The 22,770-nt window shown below is 42.7% G+C and overlaps 1 protein-coding gene across 3 annotated transcripts; it reads left to right on the forward strand.

Moving 5' to 3' along the window:
- The first annotated feature begins 644 nt into the window (after nt 1-644).
- On the forward strand, nt 645-8,731 carry LOC116999705 (protein NDNF-like). Of its 3 annotated transcripts, none has more exons than XM_033066646.2 (5): nt 645-1,382; nt 2,369-2,493; nt 3,474-3,669; nt 5,363-5,487; nt 6,461-8,731. In XM_033066646.2, exons 2-5 carry the CDS (start codon nt 2,457-2,459, stop codon nt 7,810-7,812), a joined length of 1,710 nt encoding a protein of 569 aa, XP_032922537.1. In that variant the 5' UTR covers nt 645-1,382; nt 2,369-2,456; the 3' UTR covers nt 7,813-8,731. The 3 variants fall into 3 exon arrangements, with proteins under 3 accessions (XP_032922537.1, XP_032922539.1, XP_032922540.1); XM_033066648.2 differs by lacking the exon at nt 2,369-2,493 and adding an exon at nt 2,714-2,782; XM_033066649.2 differs by lacking the exon at nt 2,369-2,493 and having other exon boundaries at nt 646-1,382.
- The last annotated feature ends 14,039 nt before the right edge of the window (nt 8,732-22,770 follow it).

The raw sequence follows: 22,770 nt of genomic DNA on the forward strand, positions 1-22,770 counted from the left end.
TCTATTGAAACCTCTTTCTTCTTGTCTCTCATCTGCCCCTCTTCTTAGCAAACTTTTAGTCTTGGGAAGGCTTAAACAATTTCACTCTGAGTCCAAGGAGACAGTAGTGAAGGGTTACTGCAAGTCACCCTTAAAACACTGGACAAGAGAATTATTTAAAAACATATCCTCCCTACAATATTCTGTCTTTGCCCCCTGCGATGTGCCTGCCTGGGATCTCATGCAGCTGCCTGCGGCTTGCCTTTCTGAGCAGGCATCCCCAGGACCAATCCCAGGGCATCTTTCCTGAACATCCCAGGCCAAGAAGTACAAGCAGCCTGTGAATGCTGGCCATACACTGCTCTCACTCAGCAGGAGAGGCTTGAAAAGAACCATGGCTTTGCTATGACTGCTTTGTAGCCCCAACAAGCAAGTGCTTGGCTTGCTGTGAGCCATTTTCCAGGCACCCTTTTGCTGCCTCCTCCCTCAACCACACTGCTTTCACATCAGAAATGCGCCCCAGCCCAGACACTTTTGGAGTTTCTTTCTTACACAGCCTCTTTAAACCAAGGAAACCGCTCAGCTCTATTCAGTAGATTCCTGACAGCCTTCAAAGGGCTGCTAACCCCAGTCTGCTTTAAAAATGCAGAGCATTCTCTCCCCTGCAGCTTTTTTGCCTTCCCTGCTTTAGGTCAGCACTTGTTGGGCCCACAGCAGAAACTCAGTACACCTGAAATGATCTGGAGCTTTGACAGTGCTGAGGGCAGGGAGATCACACACTCCTTGGGAGGGCCATCGAGCTTCTCATGCAAAAGTAGATTTCTGGAGGAGAGCGCTGCACCCCTGGCTGGCTGGGATTAAGGGCTGACAAGGGTTAACAGTGTTTGCTCCTGTCTCCATCTCACCCCCTCCTCCTCACTGTGCATTTCAGTCACAGAGCTGCTCCCCGGGCAGGCGGTGCAGGGATTAGGCTGCAGGAGCAGCCTGGCTGACACTGGAAGCAGGAGCAGCGTCCTGCAGCAGCAACCCCAACTGCACAGCTCCAGCACAGCACAGCAACTGCAGCAGCAGCCAGCGCTTGGGACGCTGCAGAACTGGCCAAGTTTAAAACAACCTTTGCAAACACCCAGCTGAAGAAAATACCAAAATCCCGTTGTGTTGTGTTGGGGGTTTTGTTTGTTTGTTTGTTTTTTGGGGTTTTTTTACATTTCATGAAGGACCGCAAGCATTTTAGTTGCTATGTCTGTTCGGGAGCCATATGGAAAAATCAGTTCTGTCCTGTTAAACTGGTTGCTGTTTTGATTTTCATCTGCCTACAGTGATCTGAAAAGTCTATGTTCTTTTATGCTTTTCTGGCAAAGAAACTGAGTGGTCTGAGGATCATCTAGCCAAGAACACAACAGGTAAGAACAGCATTTTTTGTGTAACATATTTCCAGCAGTCTGAGAATATATTGTTTGTGTAATTGAGTGAAAATAGCCTTTGGGATGATGCTCTCTTTGGGATAAGCTGATTATAGGTTTGTTGATCGCTTGGTTTGTTTGTTTTCCTGGACAAGAAAAGCTGAGCTGCTGTGGTATCAGTGTGGTTTGCAAGATCCTGTCATTTAAGTAGCAGAAAGACCTTTTTTTTTTTTTTTTTAATCCTCTCCAAGGCACAGAGCAAGTCAGATTCCACTGCCAAAGGTGAAACAAAATATTTGGGGTTCTAGTTTAAATCTGTAAGCTACAATTAGACTACAGGAATAACAAAGTGGCAAAGTGACTCAGTCACAGGGAAAAGCTCTGTTATAAGAGCATAAAAATTGAATTGAAATGGAAATCTTAACTATTCTTTCAACTTGTTCAGATGGTTGTTTAAGCCTGCGTTCAACCACATGCTAAAATAGTACAAAAAGGCAGAGAATAAACCAACTTTATTTGGATGTTGAGAGGAACATTCAGAGGACCTGGTAATGATATTTACATAATCATCTCACTGATACTGAAGATGTACTTGACTATGGGAATCTCAAATTTTGTACATAAAAACCTATGTACACACTATTTGTACATAAAAACCTATGTATTCAGTATGTATTCAGATGTATTCAGTGCTATATTTAAATGTGTGTTTGAAATGGATTTTAAAAGGAAGGGGTGCTTTTTTAAAGTAATTTTAACTGCAATGGACAGCGGGTGTGCTGAACTGGAGATCTGACCGCCTAAAATCTTCCACACTTTTACACTTTGGGGAAAGAGCTGATCTCAGAAAGAAATAAAAAGTTACAAATAATTGAGCCTTTGTCTTGTATGTTTTCTCCTATAACCAGCCAATAACCAGATTTAACCACGATCTTTACTCCTTGCTGCTTTGTAAGATGCAATAGGCTACTTTTTCCTCAAAAAAGAGATCTTGCACACAGAGCTCCCTCTGCTTTCCAAATCCCTGAGCTACAGCTGGCACCTGGATTAAAGGTCTGTGCCCTTTCCACTTTCATGCTTTCTGAAACTGGATGTGGCAGACGAAGGAGCTGTAAGTTACAATCAATAACTGCACATAGTGCACTGTCAAAATTTCTTGTCCTAACAGCAGTCTCCTCCTCTGTGTAGCTCTGGGCAATGAACACAGCAGTTTAAATAATGTCAGTATTTGCTGGGGAATGGTTTTGTACTTTTCTTTCATAGATTCCAAGCTGATAGTAGGGCCTGTTGGAAAAAGGGTGATAACTGATTTTTTAAAAATCTCTTGCCAGAGTGAATACAATATGGTTGTTACAGTTCCAGTGAGCAGCAAATGCTGAGACAGGCTGGAAGTGATGCAGGTATGGGAATGATAAGCAATACAAAAATCTAAGAACAAGTTTACTGCCCTACAGTGATAAAGCCTTTTTCCAAATGAGATACACAGAGCTTAAAATCCAAGTACCAGTCTAGGGATTCTTATCAAAGATTCTCCACCTTTGACCAAACAGTATCTTACACAGTTCTGGACAAGTTACAATGATCCTCTTATCTACACATACCTACAGTCCCAGTGGACAAAATAAAAACTCCATGACCTCTGACAGAACAGCAGAAGTGGGGTTTGGGACATAGTGACCTCCTGTGAGTTTTAAAGGGACATTTCCATTAGAAATAGCTCAGCCTTGAAATTTAGTAAGTCACAAACTAGAAAAAAAAATAGTTTAAATGTAATTTTCCCCTCATTCTGACAACAGTAAAAACATTTTTTTAATAACTGTCATGTTGCACTTGTGCTGCATTTGCTACATTTTTTTTTTCTCTAATCAAAGATTTCATAGCAGTTTCTGCAAATAAATCTTTGCAGAGAGATCCTCTGAGGAATATTTCTGTGAACTTTAAACAGTTCAGCAAAAGAGAGACTTGCACTATTTGAATGCCTGGTTTGCTGGGACTATAACAAATGCCAGGAAAGGCACAGAAAGAGAGGGCCACATTACTTTCTCTCCTTTGACAGCCATTTCTGTTCCCTTTTGTCAACTCACTTTGCAGTACTGAAGATGTCCTGGTTCTGGCTTTATCTTCCTCTCCACCTTCTCACGGTGACTTGTTTGTGCCATTCTATGAAAGCACCTACCACCAGTTCCCAACAGAGCTTCAAGACCAATCTCTTCAATTTCTACCACTCGCTGATACTTGCAGATGGTAAGGAAACTACAATTCACCTGCTGAAGGATATACCCAAAAGGTAAGAGGATATCAGCCACTCCTATTCTCCAATACTTCCCTGTGTCACTGGTAATTGCACACTACCAGGATAAGCCAAGAATCCCTGTGTACCTGCAGGGCTCTATCAGTGCTCACTGAAATGCCAGAAAAATGCCCCACTCCTCAAGTGTCAGTACACTGCCCAGAACCTGGAATGAACCTCTGAGATGAAGCTTAGACTCCTGTGCGCATTTCAGCAGCTTTCTGCTGTGTTTGTCAAAGCAGCAGCAGAACTGACACAGGATGGCCAGGCTCCAGCAGCAGTTGTGTCACAAACAGCCCAGTTTCAGGTCTACAGAGACAGCAGCCATCCTGCATTCATGGTGAAATACAAACATTTTACCTAGGAAATTAACTTCCCCAAAAAGAAATAGAACATCTCCACAGACATCTTACCAGAAAAAATTTCTGCCACTGTCCTGCACACTAAAGTATTTTTGACAAATGGTACTACAACTTGCTAAGATCAAAAGTGTGGAAGCATGTGAAAATTTCACATTCTTCACCTTCCCAAAATATCTGCAAAGTCTTCTGCCATACCTAGATACGTAGGTGATCTAGATATTACAACTGGCACTGCATCTGGGTAGCAAAGATCAACCTGCATGTTTGGGAAGAGATGCACTTTGGCCAGAGACCAGCAAATACAGATTTTAACATACACCCAAGCGGTCGTGGAGCAGAGGGTGAGCCAGATTGCTCAGTCTTCATGTGCATTGCACAGAAAAACTGGAACATGGCACATGTTATATAATGTGACCATGCTGACAAGAATAGAACTAGGAGCTCTCCTAGTTAAAGGACGAGGTGTGCTGAAACCTCAAAGAAAATGGAATTTTTCTATGCTCTAGCAGTGTAACACTAAGACTGAAATTAGGAAGTAGTTTAGCATGATCAGGAAGGTTCTTTTGAACCCCAGTCATCCAAACAGAAAAGACAAGTGATGACAAGTTTTGGCTGAGAGTAAAAGACTCGAGAATGTGGAACTGATTCCAGTGAAGCTTCACTCTGGCCTCGTAGCCGTACCCTGAAAGTAAGCCAGCCCTCCAGGCTGACAGGATCTATCCATAATGACTAGGCTTGTCTCACTGTGAACAACAAAAAGACCTTTGGATTGACAATTGCCTTCACCCAAATCCAAACAGTTCTATGGCCGAGAACAAACATTATACAGTCTGTATAAAAACAACAAAAATAAAATAGAGCAAGACAGGAGGTTGGGCTTTTTCAGTGACCAAAGACACTGATGTCACTTTGTGGTGCTCATGCATAGCAGCCTCTAATGCAAAGGCAATCAAGGCAGAGTTGGCAACAGGTGGTTATGGAGAAGGCAGTCAGCTAAATCACATCCATCATCCAAAATACCCAGCTAAGGATGAAATATATGATCACCTAAATTTTGGAAAAAAACTCAGAGGGAAAAATACTGCCTTAGGTGAATGACTCTTTCAGCAAATACATGTGGATTAAAACAAATACCCCACAGCCTGTTTTCTTCCCACTGCTGAAGACTGCAGACACTCATCATCCCTTTGGGTGGATGCACCTCACAGAACAGTCATTTCTACCCAGAGAAAGTGACTCACATCGAATGGCTGATTACAAGGACTTAGGAGTTTTGGGCAAACTGGAATTCCCTGATTCATTCCCTCTATTTCTGTTTGCAATTGCAGGTACCACTTTGCTTTGGAAGAGGGCAGGGTCTTTGCCCCTTTCTCGATTACAGTGACCCCCTGTGATGTCCCCATTGAATGGAGCATACTTGTGTACAAGCCTCCACCAGGAAAAGCAACACCAGGTAAAGCCTTCAGTCTGCCTAAAGAGAGGGCAAGGAAAGCATAAATTACTCATAGATAACTGTGTTACAGGAAATTTCCCACAAGCCTAAACATTTTGTAGTTTCCTCCTTTAAATTGCCAAGGACTGACCCAGTCTCCATGTGTGAAACATGGAAACCCATCAGATCTTGCCCTCAACACAAATAAATTAAGGATTACATATGAAAATGTCTACATAAAAGGTTAATATTTGGGAACAACTGCAGGTCTTCCAGGCTGCACAGACCAACTTCATAAGCTCTTGGTATTGGGCCAAACTTCTCTCTGCTGCCTCAGTTATTTTTCTGTGGCTTTGAGACAATTATTTGCTCCCTACGTGAAGCAGAGAAGATTTAGCCATTTATTCTCACCACATCTACCATGGCAGTGGGTACTATACTGCCTTTGCCCTAAAAGGCAATTCCTTTCTCTTGCATGATTTTTAAAATTACTTTTTCAAACAGAAAAATCTAAAAGCTGCCATTAACAAGTTATTACGTGTCAAACAGGTACACCTGACTGAGGAATTCAAATTATACTCCTTTGGATTTATAAGTTTTCCCTCTTCATGAGACAATGGCCTAAAACCAACCCAAAGAAAAAAACCTATCATAGAAATAATGAGTCTCCTTAAAGTACTCTAAGAGACAGCAAACAGAAGAAGAAAATTGTAGGGGCATCAGGCATGATAAAAGCCATGCTTTTGCAAGTTGTGGTTTCCTAATTATAGTATTTTTGAAAACATAATTCTACAGCTGCACTGCTAAAATAAAAGCTTCTCAAATTTTATTTTAATAAATTGCCAGTAGCAACATATTTTTACTAAAACATATTTTTAGTTCTAATTGCTGCTTTCAAGAAGAAAATATAATGTTCCCTAACATTAGGGATGTATGATATGCTTTATTTCACATCTTTTAAAAGAGAAGTTACAAATCTGCTTTTTGCCTGCAGGTGACCATGATACACAAGAGGTCTCCAAATCTCAGAAGACTTCAAGCATAGCATCCACTATCTTCAACTACAAGGGGAATTCTGTAGAGACTTACATGGGCATGTCTTCCCATTCTGCCCTTTTCCTGCTCGAGTTCTTGTCCACCGAGCGAGACACACACATCACCGTGTACCTAACAACTGACACCACGTCTGGGCACCTCTACCCAGAGCTGCCAGCAGATCCACGCATAGATGTGATTGGCATTGGCCACTCAACCGTGACTCTGACCTGGAAACACAGCCCTTCTGTCTTGCAGCACAGGGAAAGCATCCAGTACTGTCTCCTAGTTAATGAAAAGCACAACTATAAGAGCCTGTGTGCTGCTGAGACAGCCATCAGATCCTCTGGGATGAAGCTGCCGCCCACCTTGGCTCTGTCCCTCTCTCCATACCTTCTTGAGCCGCAGCAGGTGATGATACTGTCCAACAGTGAACTGAGCATCATCAACAAAGTGAGCAGTGGGGAAGTCAGGCAGGTGTGCATGGGCACCAAGAACACTTACACAGTGCCCAGCCTCAGCCCCAGCACTCAGTATTACTTCGATGTTTTTATTGTCAATCTCCTTACAAATGCCAGCGCTGCATACACCGGGACATTTGCCAGGACCCTGGAAGAACCTGAACCCAAGGTGACAGAGCTGAAAGATGGCAAAGTGATTCATGTGGTCCTGGATGGCAAAAAGCAGAAAATCTACAGTCTGCAGTACCAGGCGAGGCACAAGAAAATCCACTTCACCTTTCAGTTGTGTCGGGGCCAAATACGGGTTCACATAACAAGAAATGGCAAAACAGTGGTGTCTGAAAATCTCTCTGGGCTGAGGCATTTCTCCCTGAAGGGGAAGCTGCTGGACACCTATTTGGTGCAGCTGAGGTCCACAGAGGAATTTAACTCTTCTGTGAAGGTACAGGCATCCCCCCATTTCCACAAGCCCTTATTCCCAGTTCTTCCAGAGAGTTTAAAAATCAAATCTTTCAGTAAACTGAGAACATGCAGGTCTGTGACCATTGCCTGGCTGGGAACACAAGAGGAGAGCAAGTACTGTGTGTACAGAAAAAGGATTGAAGAGGATGAGATCTGGAGGGAACTGCAGAGTGCAGACAGGTGCTCTGGGCCTGAATCTCGGCACAAGTCAGAGAAAGTGCTGTGCAAGTACTTTTATGATCTAAACCTCCAGCGAGCCGTCACCACAGAGACCATCAAAGGGCTGGAGGCAGGGACACTCTACTTGTTTGATGTTTATCTCTTTGGGCCATCTGGCATCCCTGTCAGGTATCACAGCAAAGTTGTGAAGACCAGGAAAAAATGTTGAATGTTTTAAGGGGAAGTTTTGAAGTGAGTGAATGAAGGTTATTATCAAAATCTATACCAATCCAAGTCAAAGCCCCTGCAGTTTGAACTACGCTGACAAACAAAAACTTTAAAGCCGTAAAATTCTAAAGCAAAACACATCCTAGATAATGACACCTCTCCTGTGTAAGATGTGGTGCATTTTTTATTTCCCTCATTCAAACATTAAAAACAGAGTTGTGAAACAAACTCATACACATGGAAATAAAATATCCCAGGAGTACCCATGAGAAATAGATTGGTTACCTAAAACACTTCTGAAATCCAGCACAGAAGTGAAGGGGAAATGCCTCACAAGAAGCACACATCATTTTTCAAGTCCCAGAGAGTTTTCCACTTTCTGTAACTCATGCAGCTAATGAGGCACTGAGAGACCCCACAAATCAGACTGCTCTTGAGAAACAGATTCCTCCCTGCTTGAACAAGAAAGGAGACAAAAAGAAATTGAAAAAGCGGTGGAACTTATGTATAGCTCCGCACACTGAGTAAAGCAGGCTGAACTACATCTTCCCTTATTACCTGCATGCTTTGATTTCATTCCTACAGAGAAACTGTGCTTGGTTAGAAACAGACAAAATTCAGGCCAGGAGCTGGCTCTGGATCCAGCTTTTCTGGGGAAGGTACAAATTCACTGCTGTGCTACTGCCCACAGAGGAAAGCAGCAACTGAGGAATCTTACCATGGAAAGGTTTACCATCTATAGCCTCTGATATCAAGCCCATGTCTATGATTCTGTGACTCCTGACTGTAATATATTCATTATTTCCATCCTTAAGCCAGCCTATATCAATGAAAGCATTGCTTTGAGAAAAATTAAATGTGATTTTCCTACAAAATGTCATGGAGGGAAAATATTTGTAGTAAAAATTCTGACAAATGCATTTTGGTTGTCTTGTTTCCTTGATTATCATCAGTATATGACATGAGACAGTGTAGAAAAAACAAAAAAAAGAAGAAAACAAAATCTTCATAAAATCCCTAAGGTTCATCTTCAATTATCAGTGGAAAGTATTTTGCATGTAGGCTCTTGGCAGGCCTGGAATTTACATACAAAGAGATACAATAGATTCACTAACCCAAAGGTTGCCAAAGAAATCTTGCCCATCGTATTCTTTCTCCTCTACAATTACACTAAATACATACATAAATGATTAAATCCACTATTGTGTATTTGAGTCGTTCTCTTGCAAATCAGGGTCATCAAAGTCACAGTTTACTCTGAGCAGTCATTACATCCAGGCATGTTTGGAGCCCTTGGTCAGGGTGGAATCAGTCCTGTGTGCAGGCTGAGGGCTGTGTTTGCTGCTCAAACAGCCCTGAGCACCCTGTCCAGGGCACACTGGGGCTGCTCAGCCCCAGGTGAGGGGCTCAGGCCTCCCCAGGGATCAGCTGTGATATCTGGGCTTGGCTGGGCTTTGAATTCCTGCAGGCACTGTTCTGGACTGAGCAGGAGCCCCATGCTCTGCAGCCTCCTGCCCACACTCCACAGCCTTTTGGCTGATGGCAGGGGCTGGCAGCTGCTCTGCCTTCCTTCCAAAGCAGGCCCTCGCTTCATTTGCCTCCTGCCAAAAATAGTCTGAGCTCAGAGAGGTCATCTTCACTTAGAAATCTCAATGTTTTCTGCCTCCCTTCTCAATTTCAGGCATCTATATTGTGGATGAATTTCACTTAGCTGCCCTCCAACTGACTGCAATAACAGCCATAACTATATCAGAGGAAGAGCAGGAAGATCTGTCTAGCTGCACATACAATATATTCTTAATCCCCTGCCCTCAGTGTGTCAGAGCATTAACCCTTGCTTTTGCCCCCCATATAGAAATAACACAAAAGTGCTTTGGAAGAAGGTACATTGGCACCTTGACCAGTACCCGTGTTTCTGCTAAAGCAGGTTTTCTACAACAGAGCTGGCCTTAGGCTTCTCAGTAATATCTTGGTTTAGGGCTGTAGTTAAGAGGTGTGAGGAAGGAGAGCCTGAAGGAAGGCAGAGAGCTGAGCAGTCAAAGGTGGCACTGAAGCAAAGGCTTGGTGTTGCACCAAGCTGACTGACAGTCAAGAGCCTGTAAGGAAGGAGTTCAGATTTGGAGAACAGCAGCTATTTCAGAGGGACTTTGAAAAGAACCAGGAGATTCTCCTCTTCCCAGATTCCCCAGCTCCTCTTTACTGCTCTCCCTGGCCATTGCCCCGTGCAGAGGACTGGCTGAGGCAGAGCCCAGCGGGAAGCTCTGAAGAACACAACTTACTGGTCCTGCAGCCAGGCTGGGAGCCAAGCAGGGCAGGGGCCACTGGTGCTGCTGGGAGGGCTGGTGCCAGTCCCTCACTCACAGGAGGAGCTTTCTCCCACACACACCAAGGCCCTTGCACTCAGGAGAGAGCTCAGCTGTAGAGAACATGCTGTTCTGTCAAAAGCCATCACCTCTGACACGAGTAGAGCAGGAACCTGCCCTCCAGGTAGCAGCCCACTTTGCTCATGTGTGCAGCCAGCCATGCTCTGTAACAGAGCCCAGGAGCAGCAGGGAATATTCCTCTCCACTGATCTTTCCACTGTGATTGTGCCTGTGTGCACCAGGCTGCAAACATATATTCAATTCACTCATGCCCAGACCCTGCTCCTCAGGTGGCCTCCGAGTGCACTGTGGTGTAAGCTGGGTTTCAGTCCTGACTGCTGTCCTGAAAGTTTCAAAGGTTTATCCACAACAAAACCAAAGGTGCTGCATTACACCCTTGGTGCTCTTCCCACCCCTACCAGGCAGCTGCTTGTGTGCACAGCTCTCCATCTTCAGCACTCAAGTCCTTTCCTTCCAAAGCTCTTCGGCATCTTTCCTCTTCCCCTCCTTCCCGTTGGACTAGTCCCGGCCATGTCTGACCATAAACCTTTCCCAAGCCACCTCCTTTCTTGTCTTCTTTCTTGCTTCCTGCAGTCCTTCCTGCTCAATTTTTTAGGGGCTCAAATGCCTTCAGTTCAGCCTGTCCTAAGCTGCCATCAGCTCTTCCCATCCCCGCTGAATCTGAGTCACATTGGAATTGCAGATAAATTTTTTTGTGGATAACATTTTGGAGCAATGTTCTGGTCTTGTGCATAATTTAAATAAGTCATCAACATTATTATGAGGCCAAAACGTTTTCCCTGGTGTTCAGTAGTGTGTCCCAGTTTTTTTGTGTAATTCTAGCTAATGTATCTCAAGTCCTGTCACAGCTGAGATCAAAGGCCATGCATCTCCTCCCAGCATTTTTACAGAATTGCTTCCACTGCTAAGACATCCCCCGCACGTGGGAAGTGAGGGTCAGGGTACCAAAAGCAGAGCAAGCAAATAAGAGACAACAGGTTTAACTCTGCATCCACTTTCCCCGTGGGCTCAGTCTCACAAATCCAAACTTGAATTGGCAAAATGAAGGGCTGGTGTGTGAAACAGTGAAATAATAAAGTACAGGCCTAAGTTTACCATTGTGTGTTGCTGTTAGCCACAAACCAGAGCAATGAGGGCTCATCACCTTTCAGTGCTTCATACAACTGCTCCTGACAGAAACTTTGCAATGTGACCCAAGTCAGTAACTGTTAAATCTACACACTTTGAAAGATACTGCTGTCTAAAACCAGTGAGGAGGTTTCAGATACTGGATTCATGGACTAATGGCATTTGTGACTTAATATTTAACTGATAGCAAAAATTATCTATATTGTCATTCCTGTGCTCTTGCTTGTATTTAACAGCCCATTTATTCATTCCCTGTTGCTTTGAGTTTTCTAATAAATTTAGATACCCTTCTAAGTAGACCTGGTAGTTTAATAAATTGTTCCCTATCTGCCCACATTCAGGGATGCATTCACAGCTTTAGAAAAAAAAAGCTCAATTTCATCTTTGAATCTTGCAATTTCTTTTTCTGGCTAATGCTTTCTCACTTGTAAATCTACACACTTTGAAAGATACTGCTGTCTAAAACCAGTGAGGAGGTTTCAGATACTGGATTCATGGACTAATGGCATTTGTGACTTAATATTTAACTGATAGCAAAAATTATCTATATTGTCATTCCTGTGCTCTTGCTTGTATTTAACAGCCCATTTATTCATTCCCTGTTGCTTTGAGTTTTCTAATAAATTTAGATACCCTTCTAAGTAGACCTGGTAGTTTAATAAATTGTTCCCTATCTGCCCACATTCAGGGATGCATTCACAGCTTTAGAAAAAAAAGCTCAATTTCATCTTTGAATCTTGCAATTTCTTTTTCTGGCTAATGCTTTCTCACTTGGAATACTCCCTTCTAGCTTAAAAAAAATGTTAAAATATTCTTCCTACTTTGGCCTGTGGTGCCGAGGTGAAATCCTGCTCATTATTTGCTTTGAAAGACACAGAGCTGAAATGTTGGTTCACATGTACACACATCACCCCCAGTTTGGGCTTCCTTACTATTCCCTGTCGGGTGTTGTGGGTTAAGAATTTATGAGCCATGGACACTGCAGTTAAACATCCTGGCCACATGCATCTTTGCACAAGGCATTAAATCTAATACTGAAAATCAAACAGTATTAGCACTGACAGCAAGTGCAGACTAGTGACCCCAAAATGCCAAAGGCTTTCAGGTGCTGTTTGAGCAGCTGAAGCTCTCTGGCATTTAGAGACAAATGGATGCCTTGGCAGCTGATTAGTCATTCAGCAAAACAACCAACACAGGCAAAACAAAATAGATGGTGACTTTGGGGGAATGAACAAACGATGTGTGGTTGCTCATCAGTGTTACCTCTTTTGGCTGTACAGGACTGAGAAATCATCAGTGTAACAAAGCAGACAGGTCAGTGAGCTTCTCATGCACATCAACAGGGATTCCCTGAACAGCTCTGTCAAGGAATATTAAGCAACAGCATCGTAAAAAAAATAGATCAATTTACTACAAGAGGCAAACGGTGAGTGTGTCTCACTGCTGCAATACATTCCTCTGCCCAGAAACGCGATGGATGAGCCCGGGGCATCCTGGGCTGCCAAGCGCCGCCGGCAGGAGCTGCTGTGGCTCCAGCGGCAGGACAGCATCCCTGACTGCCAGGAGCGCATCCCTGACTGCCAGGAGAGCATCCCGAAATGCCAGGAGCGCATCCCTGACTACCAGGAGCGCATCCCGGACTGCCAGGAGCGCATCCTCAGCTGCCAGGAGCGCATCCCTGACTGCCAGGAGCGCATCCCTGACTGCCAGGAGGGCATCCCTGACTGCCAGGAGCGCATCCTCAGCTGCCAGGAGCGCATCCCTGACTGCCAGGAGGGCATCCCTGACTGCCAGGAGCGCATCCCGGACTGCCAGGAGCGCATCCCTGACTGCCAGGAGCGCATCCTCAGCTGCCAGGAGCGCATCCCTGACTGCCGGGAGCGCATCCCTGACTGCCAGGAGCGCATCCTCAGCTGCCAGGAGCGCATCCCTGACTGCCAGGGGCGCATCCCTGACTGCCAGGAGCGCATCCCGGTCTGCCAGGAGCGCATCCCGGACAGTCAGGAGCGCATCCCGGGCGGCACAAGGAACGCCGTGTTGCCACCAGAGCTGCAAACACGAGAGGGCACTCTCAGGCTGGAGGAGGAGCACAGTGTGCTTGATAAGGCTTATCAGGAACAAATATTTCAGCAAATTTCAGGAGTCAAGCATCTTTCTGATAAAATTTTTAGGAGGAACAGATAGAAGAAAAATCCAAAGAGCTCACATTTCAATTTATTTTTTTTTTTTTTTTAGTTTTTTAAGTCTTCCAAGCTTGAGGGATTTTTGTTAAATAAACCTAACAGACAAGGAATAGTAAGAGACAGGCACTTGCTAAAAGGACCAAAACACCAGTGCTCCCACTGCCTCTGAGATGTTCAGTCAATCACTAATAAGGCTAAATCTCGTATAAAATCGAAACACTGGTACTCAGGACTGTCACAGATTTCATGATGTCCAGGTGGGGAGTCTTATTTCAGGCACAATGTGCTCAGCAAGTTCCTATCAGAGGTACCCCATCTCTTCTCCTGTAGTGCCCTTGTGCTGAGGGAGATTCTCTGGAATATTACTTCCCTGACTCACCAACATTTAAGGACTTATCTCTCACCCATCTATTGAGTTGAATGTCCCATTTATGCTCTGGAAACAGACTCCAGTTTGTCAGGGGCTTGTTTTTTGGGGAATTTGGTCACTGACCTCCTAGCCTCTATAAGAGACTAAGGATTTGCTTACAGGGGCCAAGAACTATCCCAAAAAACCTGCAGACCCTGACCTATACTGCTTTTGCATTGAGGAAAGTTCTCTGAAATTCTGCTTCTCTACCTCAAGTATACAAAAGCATGTGAACAAGGACAAGGCTGACAGCAGAGGGGACCAAGGAAATAAGAGCCAGAGATGCTGTTTCCTTTTGCAGATGTTGGTATCACTGACACAAGAGGGGCTTTGAGAACGTGGCCCAGAAGGTCGGGTCCAAAAAGATTGTTTCAGACTCCCACAATAATTCCTTCTGAAAGCAGAACTCAGACTTCCAGGGGCCAGGGTGAAAGCAGAAGAAAACCACGAAGAATCTGAAAGTAATGAGGTAAAATCTGAATTTTTCAGAAGCTTCTAAGGAAACTAAGGGCCAAACCTGGATCTTCATTTTGCATCCAGGTCTCATTTTTATAAGTTGCCTACTGTTTGTCTGGACAGATTTCTCTGGAATGACATTCATTTTCAAGAGGGCCCGGCAGGAGCCTTGATAAGGGCTGCCAGTGGGATACATCAGTCCTGGCCCTTCCCACAGCATTTTCCAGGCACCAGCACCATGGTGGTAACTGATACCAGCAATTTTTTCATTCTGTTTCCAGCAGCAAGAAGATTATATTTGATTGAGCTTCACTACTGATTAATTTCTGTCTCCAGGGTTCTCTGCCAGAATACAAACCCACTAAGCCCCTAGAATTCCTTAGCCTGTGAGTCTTAGGAGAACTCAGCATGCAGTGTGTTTTCTGCCCCAAGACTATGATCCTAAGGAAATACTCAGTCTGAGTCTCCTTTAGAGGCCTCTGAAAATAACCACACACAGCCCACTGTCAAGGTAATGTGCTGTTAGACCTGGATCTCACATCTGACATATCTGCTACATGAAAAACACCACAAAACCAAAACAGGCCTCAAAGCAAATAGCCAAAATCTAGCTGCCCTGCTTTTCATTTTCCTCTGGGACATATGGTTCAAAATCAGCCCAGCAACACCCAAAGTGTCACTACCCAGCACAGCTGTGATGGTACTAGTGTTGGAAAAACTTCCGTTTTAAAGATAGGAAATAACAGTGCTGGGTCCCACACTTTTTGTGGAGGCAGGTGATGGTTTTAAAGAGATTAAATGCAGCTCCACACTGAGCTTAGGGCATGATCTGTCTCACCCTAGGCTGCAAACACGACCAGAGAGTTAGAGAAGAACTGTTGCTATTGCCTACAGTGATGACAAGTGCTCATCTCCTGAGGCTTCACCCACTGAACCCCATAATTAGGGAGTTAATCCCTTCTTTCCTTTCTCCATTCCTGATACACAGAAAGTGATCCTAAGCATGAGCTACTTGGCTTAACAGTATCTCAGTGTCATGACTCGGGGCCAGGTTCATGATTTTTAGGCATTTGGAGTTGACAGTTACTCATGACTGGGGCTTATGAGCTGCAGATCATGAGGGATCACAAAAGCAAGAACAGTTTGCTTACAGTGACAAACAGGAAGGCTCAAGATGTTTTCTGAATATGGTGGAAAGCCTTAACTTGAATTCTTTGGCCTTTTTTCCTCTAGAAGAATCCCAGCCAAAGAGGGAGCCAATATTAAGCTACTACAGTCAGTGACAAGTGCCTTTGAGGACAAGAGCCATCCACCCACAGAAAAGGATTCTTTTCTTTATCTACAACTCAAGGAAGGAAATGATTTTATTATTGGGTTATTATTGGGCCTAAAAAAATAGAGAAAATACTTCTATTCAGGCAGTTGGTTTCATATGTGGGCCAAACCCTCTGGTTTTGTAACATGGTACAGTCCTCAAAGCCAGATTTTCAAAAACAGAGTGCCAGTTTCTCAGCTCAGACTGAGAACCCACAAATTGGCCAGACCATCAGCAGTGCTTTGCAAATATTATCTCCTATTGGGACAAAATCTTTTCAAATCTGCCTGTAACTCAATGAAACCACAACAGTTACATCTGCAAACAATTTGGCCCACAATATTTTCCTCCCTAGTCATGCTTATGCAAAGGGAAAAAAATGCCACTTCTATAGTGATTACTTTATCCACATTATTCACATGTACTAATGCCCAATAGCAATAGAACTCTTTTCTAGAATACCCAGAAGAATGCAGAAAGGTGTTTTATTTGATGCCTTTCTTTCTTCCATATATATATTTCTACCTGGTTTCAAACAGAAATCAGGACATCCTCCCAAAAGAGAATTTCCACGAAGAAGCAGTCAATTCTAACTCCAAAATACAATATTCTATAGCTAAGCAGCAGACCAATTCACTTTGAAATGGAACTTCTCCAAAAGCAATGTCAGAACTCCCACTCATGCAAATGGTTTTTGTTTGCAAGGGTGGCTGTTCTTGAAGAAAGGACTCAACAATGGAATTGAAAGGTGATTCAGAGCTCTAAGTCTGGTGCTAGAAAGGATATTAGAGTAGAAATTTGCAGCTCACATTTTGTTGGGCGCAGACAGTTCTGACTAAAATAACTGACAATTACGTTATTCAATAGCCTTTGAAATTGGCAGCAAAGCTAATATTTCAGCTATTTGGATAAAACTGCTCCTTGTCTCTAGCGTATTGCTGTTTATTTGCCTCAACTCTATTAATTCCATCCAAAGCAGGTATTCAGAAAATGTGTGATAGCAGAATTGATCAGCCAAAACATACCGAACATTCTTTTCCAGAGGATTGCGAAATAGTTCATTAAGTGGTTCTTTTGCAACATCCTTTGGCTATGCTGTCCCTCCCACCAGCTCCTTATAAGAATCATAGAATTACATCTATTATTGCCCCACTACAGTTTCTTTCCCTACTGACTTGAGATAAATTGTCACAGAGTATTCTGAGTTGGAAAACGCTCAGAAGGATCCTCAAGTCCAGCTCTTAGGGCTGTGGAAGGGGTGAAAGTGAGGGGCACTGTTCACATCCAGCCTTACTGCATTTCCCACAGTCAGAGAGGCATCTCTCCATTTCCTGGAAATTGCAGCATTGTGGGAAGAATACAGGAAAAAAAACCAAAACCCCAAAGTTATATCACAAATCTGAATGTTGTATTCCCAATAGAATAAGGGTGAACAGCATTTGGCTTTTAGAAAATTACGGGTTACTGTCAGAACACAGCTTTGATTTAAGTTCTAGTTGGTTTGGTTCAGGCTTGTGTCCAAACCTTTTAAAAAACAGTTCAGTTAGAACAGTTAAAGGAAGTACTATGGGGTTTACTGTACTTTTTCTTTTAGCACTGAAATGTTTTGACTGGAAGCAATTAGGGTCATAAGCCTTTTTTTTTTTTTTATTACATGAATATTCAGGCCACAGTACTGATCCTGATGGGCCTAAGTGCAGCAATAAATGTGGTGGGTGCCCATTGTTTATTCTCACTCCAGGGTAACTGGACAATTTTACCATTAGGTGGCACCAGAGAATATTTGAACATTACCAGGAAGGACTATCAGAACTGGGGTCTGGGATAGTCCTAAGCAGATGTAAGCATGTAATTAAATATAGTTCTCTTTGCTATGCATATGAGCTCTTTAATTACTTACTACAAGTGATACACAGTTCATCAGAATGCACGTTGCAGCTACAGCCATGATTTATTAGCAAGTGGGTTTTAATCACACATGAGAAGCATTTAACATGAAATTGCCATACAGTTGGATTTAACCGAGATGAACGGCTTTGTAAAGTTTTATTTGTCTTACTGAAAAGAAAAATGTATTTCTGTCCAGACAATTCCAAATGTGGGCTGTTCAAAAAGATCTTTCAAGAGTCCCTGTGCGTATCTGGTATAATTCCAGCAACGTCTATGAATAATTTACCAGCTAATGAGCTCTTTTCTGTTTATGAAATAATACTCTTAAGAATAATAAGGCAGGGCATAAGCAGTAGCCATATGTTTCTTCTCAAGTTCTAGCCAGACAAATGACCTGAAAATTGCTGTAGCAAGAACTTCTAAAGCATATGGCTAAGTACAGGGAATTTGTTAACTTCTTGTGTCAGATCCAAGAGTTTCTAATTATCAACAAAAGATGGCATACCAACCCAATTACTCCTGATATATTCCAGTCAAAGGCAGATTCCAAGTAACCATAGCTGTGTGGGTGTATGTGGTTTGAAATAACAGGAATCACTGCAAATTTTGTGTAAATAAAAAAAGTAGACCCACAGATCACATCCAGACAAATGTGTCCCAGTGTGCTGAATGTACTTTCAACAGGAAGCAGGAATTTTTAGGCATTCCACCAACGCTGATTTCGAGCCACCATAAACTATTAGAGGTACATTTACTTCCCAGCACTACAGAAAACTCCAGCAACAACTTATTTTATTTGTCAGAGAGGAAAACAAATGCATCTTTCTTACATAACAACACAAAAATATGCCAAAGAGTTGAACAATTTTAAAAAAAAATTATTAATTGCAGATTGCTTTTTAAGACCAGATCTCCATCCAGCTGGATAAACACCAGGACACTGGTACAATAAGCATATTTCTGATACATCTGACTAAGCAACTGAGTCCAGTGCCATGTTCTTACTCACAGGAATCCTCAGCCCCAAACCCCTGGACACAATGTGTTTTCATACCATGCCTGAACCATAGAATCCCCAGCCATTCTACTTGACAGCAAGATGGAAAAGCAATGATATATTCACAACAATGGACCAGAACTCATAAAACCTCTAAGGGAAAAACATGAGGAACCCATTTGTACAATAAACAATATTTCATGTTCATACTAGAATTTATTACATCATCTTAAGAGCCATATAAACTGTCAGGGATTATTCCCACTGTACTGGGTCAGTGTGTCAATCCAGGTCAACAACAGCATATTCTTCACTGAGTTAAGAATGTTTCTGGGTTAATTTTATTTCAATCACACATCTTGCAAGGAAGGTAAAGGTCCACAGGTCGTTTCATGGTGAGTTTATGTTTGAATTCAGCATGTTGGAAGTCACTGCTTAGGTCCTTTATTATTTAGCTTCCAGCAACTGCGACTGTTCAAGGTTTCTGATGTGGGTGGTAATAAACATACAAAGTGCCAATTATCCATGGACAAGCCAATGACTGGGATGCTTTCCTCGTGGTCAGCCACAGCCTGCAGGCACGTCTCAGACCTAGGACCTCTTGGGTTGAGTTGCTCAATCCAGAGCAGATTTCATTCACTACAGTGCAGACCTCTGGCTTGCTCTAGGGGGAGTAAAGCCTGAGTAGAGGCTGCTGGAGAATCCTTAACAGGCCACTGGGCTCAGGATTTCCAGCCAGACAAGCTGGTCATGAGAGAGACTGGTCCATTCCAACAAAAGTAAGCAAAATCTATGGAAAATGATCCCCAAATACTTAGAACAGACTAAACATTAAAATAGCTACATGGATAAAATATGCTTAAGAGTCTAGAAATGCAATCTTTTCCTAATGGCTCATGTTTCGCTTGCACAAAACTGAAAAAACTCACCTATTTAACAAATCCTTCCTTTATTATACTGCCTTTAGGAGTAGTACCTGAGCTGTAAGAGTAAAAATAGGCATTTTTAAAAAGAAACACAACCCTGATCTAATTAACAGTATAAGAAAGAATGCAAGAGGTGAAAAATCCCATTTTGGACCTGCCTAAATTTCTATAACTATAGTAGAAAGATTCCAAAAGACGAAAAAGTCATTCTGAAATTTGCTCTGTCTGTGCTGAGTGAACATGACTGATGTATTTCTCTGAAACATGAGATTAAAACTAAACTGTTGTTCCTTATCATAGCAAATAATGCCTGGCACTGTTCATAGGCATTTCCAATATTAACCCACCTGTAAACCAAAGAAAACATTTTCTCACAGCTCAGGAATCACAGTGCCATGGCAGCTCATTTCTGAGACCTAGGAATGCTGCCTGTAAAACTTAACCTGGTGTGAGCACATGAAAGTTTTTCAATAATTAGCTATTGTTTTATCAGCTCCATGACAGAAAAAGAGGAGTTTTCACCAGAATAGCAATGGCATCTAACTGGCAATGCCACCTCAAAACCAGAATAAATATTAGTAGCCAAGAGGTTTTCTTAAGTGTCCTTATACAACTTTTTCCTACTAAATTGTGGGAAAAGTATTCAAAAACCTGTTGCCCCCAGTTAAAACACCTACTTTTAAGAAGGCAACAATCCACCTTCCGAAACACTATTCCTCACTGCATGTTATGTTCCACTTGTCAAGCTTTGTCTCTTTCTGGCTTGTGTATAACAGTCAAACACAAATTTTTATCTCCTTCTTGTACCATATTGTTGGGACTCATGCTTTCCTCCTGAAGTGCACTGTTTTACACACCATAGCTGGAAGTACCACTCCTTTCCAGCAAGAACTGTGAATTCAGTCAGTTAAGCCTATTGATTTTGGTGATCTTGTTTGTACACACGAAGCCAGTTTTAAGCACCACAGTGAACAATGCCTTTCTTTATCATCTCACACTGTCCACAATCACCCAGCTACCTTAATATCCAGGTATGTACACACAATCTGTCAGCTGCAGCTGCTTCAGAACCGTTGTGTCCCTGGCTTTGTGGTATTAGCCAAACATGGATGCTGTACCATGGGGTGCCTATCCCTAGGTATCTGAATCCTGCTCTCCCTCACCTCCTGAGGGACAGGATGTTGCAGGTATGTCTCTTGACCATTACACTCTGCAAGGGGATTCAAGAAGTCTGTTCTCTATATCAGTGCTCAGCATTGCTGCAGTAGCTGTTCATTCACTGGGGGGATTGCCTGTTGTAGAGTATTTTTGGTTTTTTTCAATATACAGTCATCACATACCTTCCATCTTCTCTCACCTCAAGTCCTGTATGCCCTTTGCCACTCCAGCACTGTGCAGCTTGTTACAGAAAATGGGTTCAGGAAAGGTACAGATTAGTTAAGGGAGCATCATTTGCAGCACAGCACCTGTACAGAACCCCTTGGACTGCAATATTCTCAGTTACACCTCATAACTGAGAGCCCTCATCTCCCTGCTCTTACATCACTCTGCAAAAATCACAATGCTCTTCCCTAACTCCAGCAGCTCCTTCTCAGGCATGATGGCTGTATGGAAGGGCACTGCTCTTGTAGCTGAAATCCCTGCTGCACCTGTTTGGCTTCATCTAGCTCAATGGTCTCAGCCAGTGGTTTTGTACTGGATTCAAAAGATTTATTTTAAATATCGTGACAGAGTCAGATAAGACACACTCAGCCCATTTCAGCATAAAATGCAAAACATTCCTAGAGCAAAATGTGCAAAACTCCCACAACTATTTAAGTTAATGATTGAAAGGCCTTCCCCTAGGGTTAACCAAGTCAAGTTAGTTATTCATCTCATTTAAAGGGCACGCACTAGGACCAAAAAGGAAGACTGTTGGATGATTTTGCATTTCATCCATGAAGAGCTGTGTATTATGACCACATAAAGAAATGCAATATGCTTCCAGAAAAGCACAATATTGCTCCATACTTTGGCATTTGTGACAGAGTGCAGCAAGCCACATACCTTGAAGGTACCCAGGCCTCTCAGATGGCTATAGGAGACACCTGCATACCTGAAACTGCTCTGGTGGCTGCTCCAGCTTAAACAGTATGGCATTCAGACAGAATGTAGACAAACTGTACATATAACAATGCATTACAAAGTTACTTGCATTTCATACCTCCTGTATAGACACCTTTATACATTATACCTATCAGGACTTGTGACCAGTAGTCCCAGCCAACTACTTCTCCAAACAGTGCTTAAAAAAATCAAATTTACTTTAATCCCAACATTGTTCCCAGCTTTGCAGAAAGACTAAACCATAGGTGAAGGTAACACTCTCCCTGTATAACTACTGCAGTAACTGACCACCCTAAAGGTGATCATGTTCTGAAAAAGATCCATTCAGGACTGTGTGCTATCCTGTGCCCACTACCTCCATCCTGCCATCAGTTGACTGCTTTTTTTAGAAAAAGGTAAAAGAAAGTCTCTAAGTCATGCAGCCCTGCTATCTTGGCCAACTGGAGAGTGTGCTGAAGGCAAAACCAATTATTCCAGATAAACAACCTTAAAATAAATTCTAAATATTGGACATTAATACTACATTATAGCTTAAGTTTTTCACATAATTCTAAAATGTCATAGAATCTTCTGGAATCTCAGGCTTTTCTTTACTCTTTGTAACCTATTCATGCAGCAAGATAGAGAGCATTCCTACATGATTAGTCTTGCTAACAAATCCATTTAGAGGCACCCGGTTTTTTTTAAGGGCAGTATAAATATTTGTTCAAAACTAAACAAAGCACAGGATTTTTTTTTTTACAGCAACTCTTCAAAAATTAGCATACTAGCATTTTGAGATTAAAGTATTTATTAGGCAAACTGAAGCACATGCTTCATGGCATTATCAAAGAGTATTCATCACGTTGAGATCTCTGGATCAGATCTTTATATATTTCACATGCAACGTCCTTTACTCCAACATATCTGCATGGAAACATCCAAGAGCAAAATGTATTCCTACATGTCCACTGGAGTTCTTGGACATTTACAGTCACTAACCTGACAAAACACTATTACAGACTTGTTTTAGGAATGTTATTCAGTCATTTCAGTGCTTCCTGTCTCTGCCTCTGTGGGCTAGTAAACTTGACTTGAACAGTTTGGTTGCATTAAACTAGCTTTCCTTGCCATTACTATGATATTTTTCTTTCTTGTGAGTACTGTGAGTCATTTCCTTAAATCT

Source organism: Catharus ustulatus, chromosome 8 (assembly GCF_009819885.2).
Source record: "Catharus ustulatus isolate bCatUst1 chromosome 8, bCatUst1.pri.v2, whole genome shotgun sequence".
Taxonomy (NCBI): domain Eukaryota; kingdom Metazoa; phylum Chordata; class Aves; order Passeriformes; family Turdidae; genus Catharus; species Catharus ustulatus.

Bases quoted from the DNA above. Each gene is read 5' to 3' on its own strand.
- LOC116999705 (XM_033066646.2), top strand. From the start codon at position 2,457: ATGCTTTCTGAAACTGGATGTGGCAGACGAAGGAGCT. The intron at 2,494-3,473 runs GTAAGTTACAAT...CTCACTTTGCAG, and splicing joins ATGTGGCAGACGAAGGAGCT to TACTGAAGATGTCCTGGTTC. The intron at 3,670-5,362 runs GTAAGAGGATAT...TTGCAATTGCAG, and splicing joins CTGAAGGATATACCCAAAAG to GTACCACTTTGCTTTGGAAG.